Genomic DNA, 5340 nt, shown 5'->3' with positions numbered 1-5340 from the left:
GTGTCCCCCTCCCTCCGATACACGTTTCGTGCGCGAGAGAGCGGGCGGACACGCGCTGCCTTGGGGGCCTGGCCAGCGGGCTGCCGGCGTCGGGAAGCGGCGGTTGTCCTCGGCGCCGCCTGATGGAAAGCTCGAAATTACAAAGCGCACTCCGCGTCCGCCGAGAGGCTTCGTGCGGTCCGCCTGCCTCGCCCGGCGGCTCCGGCCTCCATCCGTGGAGTGACTTCTAGACAGGCGTCAGCGAGGACAGCCGCAGAGGGAAGCCCCTTATCGTGACGCGGGCGCGAAGAAAGGGCCTTTCTCGTCGCGGGAACGTCATCGCGAGGCGACGGAGAGCTTCGAGGAGGCGGAAGAGAGCGGAAGAAACCAGAGTCTGCAGAAGCGTAGGGGAGGGTGGGGGTCGCAGCCCCCTCATTTGACGAGTTCTCTTTCTGGCCGGCGCAATTTTTTGGGGTAAGGGCCTCCAGTGGTGTGTGGCAGGCAGGAATTTATGATGCGGGCATCCTGTCGGGCAAAGGTTTCACCTGTTGGATTTCTGCCTGCTCGGCAGCCATTAGAGCAGGCTTGGGGAACCTTTTGCTCTCTGGGTGTTTCTGAATTCCCAACTCTAACAAGCCCCGGCCCCCGTGGCCAGCAGGGATGAGGGGGGTTGGCAGGGCCGGATTTAGTTTTGATAGAGGCCCTAAGCTACTGAAGGTAATGGGCCCTTTATATGTCCAGCTGTCTTTTGTCAACAACAAATTGTCGCTGTTATTTGTGTTGATTATATGCTATATGGTAATTTATGGACCTAATAGGTATCCAAAGCCATTTTATTTGTTTTCTATCTTATATTTTGGAAATGTACATCCAGTTTTTTCCCCTTTAATTTTTTTGGGGGCGCCCTAGAGAGTGGGGCCTTAAGCTTGTTTAGTTTATATGTAAATCCGGCCCTGGGAGTTGGCATACAGCAGCAGCATCCAGAGAGCCACAGGTTCCTCATGGCTGCATGAAACAATAGACTCTGGCATCGATACATTAAGTGGTGCCTCCTTCCAGGTTGACCTGCCCTAGTGCTAAAAGGCCAATCTATGGCTTTTTAAATGTTTCTGGGGGCATTGTTGTTGTTATGCATTTTGTTTTCTTATAAAGGGCCCTGTGATCTTCAGATGAAGGGCAATACGTATATAAATTTAATAACAATCAATAATAACAAATTAATAAAGAAACAGAGTATATGTTCACATAACCCAAGGGAAATGGGGGGGTGTGTCTTTTGGTTGTTAATGCTATGGGGGAGAACTTAGGGTATTCAGACACCTGGTTCAAAAATATGTAAAAGGAACATGTTATCCAGAGTGCTCTAATTTATAGTGGTACACATTTTATTACTCCCTTATTTTTTCCAGATTTCCCCCACTCTGTGCTGACAAGATGCCCAAGGTGAAGAGGAGTAGAAAACCACCCCCAGATGGCTGGGAATTGATTGAACCAACCTTAGATGAACTAGATCAAAAAATGAGAGAAGGTGAGTAGCAGAGTACTAAATTCGGCTGTGAGCATGAATTGTGTAATAGAACAGTATATGAGCTGGCCTTTTTGACACATTCAGTATAGGAAGCCCATGGTGGTTTGTACACAGATCCCAAGTGCAGTCCATGACATCTCTAGTTAAAATAGAGATCTCAGAAAGATAGTGTTGGGATAAGGTGCATTTATTTGGCACTCTGCAGTTATTAATGGTGTTTTGACTAAGAACTGTGCAATTTAAGCAAGACATATTTACTGCTTTCCTTTTTTCATATTTTCCCCTCTTTGTATGGCTTTGAAGAGGACATTTGGGTTTTTTTTTACTTTAAATTACGGTATACTTAACAGCTGATATTGGCTTAATGGTGGATATCAGAAGCCTTTTCAGTGTCCTTCAGCCAATAATTAAGTAAACAGAAGAAAAAGGGGATAAGGCTTTTGATGGGAAAGACCAGAGTATTGAAGGTCAGAAGTGGAATTTACAAAGCCTCACAGGCCAGCAGTTTTGAGGTGTCAAATATAAACCTGTCAAGGCTGGAAGTTTTTATGCTAATTATTAGTTAGCACCTAGTCTTCTTAGTGTTGTACATATAATTTGGCAAAGAAATTGTGCTTACCAGAAATGCTTGTAAAACCCTGGGAATTGTACCTACCTTTGGGAGTTCCCTTTTAAAAGGAAAATAAAGACCAGTTGAAAGGAACAGATTTTTTTTTTTTACACTTACGACTGAAAATAAAAACCAAAAGGCAGAAACAGAGACTTTATATTCCTTGAATTCTGTTCTAGATTGGACTGTGGACTTAAAAGGCACCACTCATGTTCACAGAGATGATTCATCTTTGTTAACCTTGCATCAGTTAAAATGGTATCTGGAAAGGGAAGAGTTCTGGCTAAGAACTTAGAAAATTACTGCATGGGTAGTGATCCGAGTACAAATCACCTTTATATGCTGCAGGTTAAGTGTGATGACTGAAAACATTTGTTGGTTCAGCTTGCAAAAAGCTACATGAGAAAACTATAGCATATATTCTCCAATGAATTCTCACATCCTATTTATCAGAATATTATAGGATTTTCCCCCTTGTATTTAGCAACATGAAATAATGGAGACGTAATGAACATTTGAATTAGCTGGCAAAATTAACATGTTTTCTGCCCTTCTTCCCACTTTTCTTCAGCTGAGACTGAACCGCATGAAGGGAAGAGGAAAGTAGAATCTCTCTGGCCTATCTTCAGAATTCATCACCAGAAAACACGTTACATTTTTGATCTCTTCTATAAGAGAAAAGCCATCAGTAGAGGTAACACAGCTGTCTTTGATCTTTTAGGGGGAAATGTATATGCTTTGTTCCGTATGGCTGGGAAATCTGCTTGAGCCGGTCTGTCAAATGGAAAAAGAAATACTAACCTTTTTAGAATGTAGGTGTGAGCAAATACTGCCAAAGGGATATAGTAATAATAATAATAATAATAATAATAATAATAATAATAATAATAATAATAATTTATTATTTGTACCCCACCCATCTGGCTGGGTTTCCCCAGCCACTCTGGGCGGCTTCCATAGAAACCAAAAATACACTAAAATATCACAAATTAAAAACTTCCCTGAACAGGGCTGCCTTAAGATGTCTTCTGAATGTCAGGTAGTTATTTATCGCTTTGACATCTGATGGGAGGGCATTCCACAGGGCGGGCGCCACTACCGAGAAGGCCCTCTGCCTGGTTCCCTGTAGCTTTGCTTCTCGCAATGAGGGAACCGCCAGGAGGCCCTTGACACCTGACCTCAGCGTCCGGGCAGAACGATAGTAACTTTTGTTTGCCACTACTGAGCATTCTAATTATCTCATCCTCTCTCTCTCTCTCCTGCACAGAGCTGTATGAGTATTGCATTAAAGAAGGATATGCAGACAAAAACTTAATTGCAAAGTGGAAGAAACAAGGTTACGAAAACCTCTGCTGTTTGCGCTGCATCCAGACCCGAGATACCAACTTTGGAACCAACTGCATCTGCAGAGTGCCCAAAAGCAAGCTGGAAGTGGTAAGAATGTTGTTTTCAACAAGCCCCCTGGGTCATAACAACAACTTTTTCTGTGTCCCATTTCTTTTGCCTTTTTGTGCATCCCCCCCCCCCACCTGGTTCATGCAAATAAGTAGCAGTGTGACTTCTGAAAATCAAAACCACGTGAAAGGCAAGTGCTTGTTACTCCTCTTGCTAGAGACCTTGTCTGTCTCTGAACTTTCTCCTTGGGGACAGTTTGCCATTCAACTTAGTAGGACTGGATGAACAACCTCGTCCTGTTATGTTGCGAACCGCTCTGAGATCTATGGGTATACAGATTGATTGAATTATTATTAATTTTTTACATTGATCTTTTCTGTGAACCGCCCTGAGACCTCCAGGTATAGGGCGGTATATAAATTCAACAAATAATTAATAATAATCAACAACCACCACCATCTCTTGCGGTTCCACCAAAAATGTTGCTTCAAAACTGACCACCCATCGTATAAGTGTGTGTCTTTTACTCTAGAACTTCTGGAAATCAAAGGAAAAGGCTGCAAAAAGATTTGCAGGCTCATTTCCTGGCTTTTCTAGCACTCTGGCATCTTAAGGGCCTTTTAAAAACAAGCAAGTTATAAGACTGTACTTGCAGTTTTGAGAGTCCTATCTTTTTAAAAATTTGGTTCTCGTCATAAATGCTCCACCCTGCAAAAGTAGTATGAAAGTCAGTAGGAAACAGTGTATCAATTCTCATTTGTTGCAATCCTGTAAGTTTTCCTAACCAGCAAAATTTCCTTTTTTCTTGCTCTACTGTGTGTTCAGGGGCCTGCTGTGACTAACATGCTGATTTCATTCTACAGGGAAGAATAATTGAGTGCACTCACTGCGGGTGCAGAGGCTGCTCTGGATGAAATCCCCTTTTTAAAAGTTACCCTTCCCTTTTGAGGAGTTCTTAAATGGCTGGTTCATCGTCAATGACTGTTAATAAGGACCATAATTTGTTTGTCGTAAGACCCGGCGGTGAGTGGATCTCCAACAACCTGAATTGTAAATGCAGTAGTGTTAATGTCTTGTATAACTACTTTATTTTAAAATAAAGTCTTGCCTATTGCCTCAACAGGTGGTTTGTTTAATTCTGTGCTGCTACTGTTACCTTTATGAATTTGCTTTCATAATAAAGAACATAAATGAACCTGAACATAAATAAACCTGGGATAATTTGGAAACATGGGGATAAAGTTGTTTAATAATTATGCTTAGTAATATTGGATTGGGAGACATGAGTTAATTCAGATTATGCATCAATCCATTAAAGAACTGAAACAATGGAGGTCTTATTTCTTATGTATGGAGACATATAAATAACTACTTACATCACCTTACATATATTGGGTGGGAGAGGAAGGGTGGCTTTAAATATGTTATACTTCCCCAGGAGGCCTGCCAATTAGCAATAAAGTGGGACAAAGGACCTGTGTAAGTTTGCTAAACTGCTGCTTGTTAGAGGAGGTACAATCCCCCCTCATTCTCAAATACCCAATAAAACTCAAGCTCTCCGTTTACCTGTGCACCAAGGCTTTTATAGGAATTGCCTATGCCTTCAGGCTTATATTTAAAATCTCACACCCTAGAAACTTGTGTTTTAATAATAAAAACAAAGGTAACTTAAGGAAGCTAAATTTTGCATCCAATATAAAATTCCATACTTGCATGAAATATGGGGTATGGGCACCCTTCTGGAACTAAAGGGGGAAAGCCCTAAGTCTCATTAAGAGGAGAAAATACAAAGAATAAACTTTATCAAGAGGGACACTTTATTACAGCA

General features: G+C 41.9%; 1 protein-coding gene across 1 annotated transcript; it reads left to right on the top strand.

The window, feature by feature from the left end:
* The first annotated feature begins 257 nt into the window (after positions 1-257).
* On the top strand, positions 258-4632 carry BUD31 (BUD31 homolog). Its single transcript, XM_083413845.1, has 5 exons — positions 258-383; positions 1389-1507; positions 2689-2811; positions 3385-3551; positions 4376-4632. The coding sequence occupies exons 2-5, from the start codon at positions 1414-1416 to the stop codon at positions 4424-4426; spliced, it is 435 nt and encodes a 144-aa protein (XP_083269971.1). The 5' UTR covers positions 258-383; positions 1389-1413; the 3' UTR covers positions 4427-4632.
* Positions 4633-5340: the final 708 nt, after the last annotated feature.

Source organism: Podarcis tiliguerta (genome assembly GCF_965153285.1).
Source record: "Podarcis tiliguerta genome assembly, chromosome: 14".
NCBI classification, from domain to species: Eukaryota; Metazoa; Chordata; class Lepidosauria; order Squamata; family Lacertidae; genus Podarcis; species Podarcis tiliguerta.
Note: the sequence above shows the minus strand (reverse complement) of the source record. Positions and strands in the feature narration are given on the sequence as shown.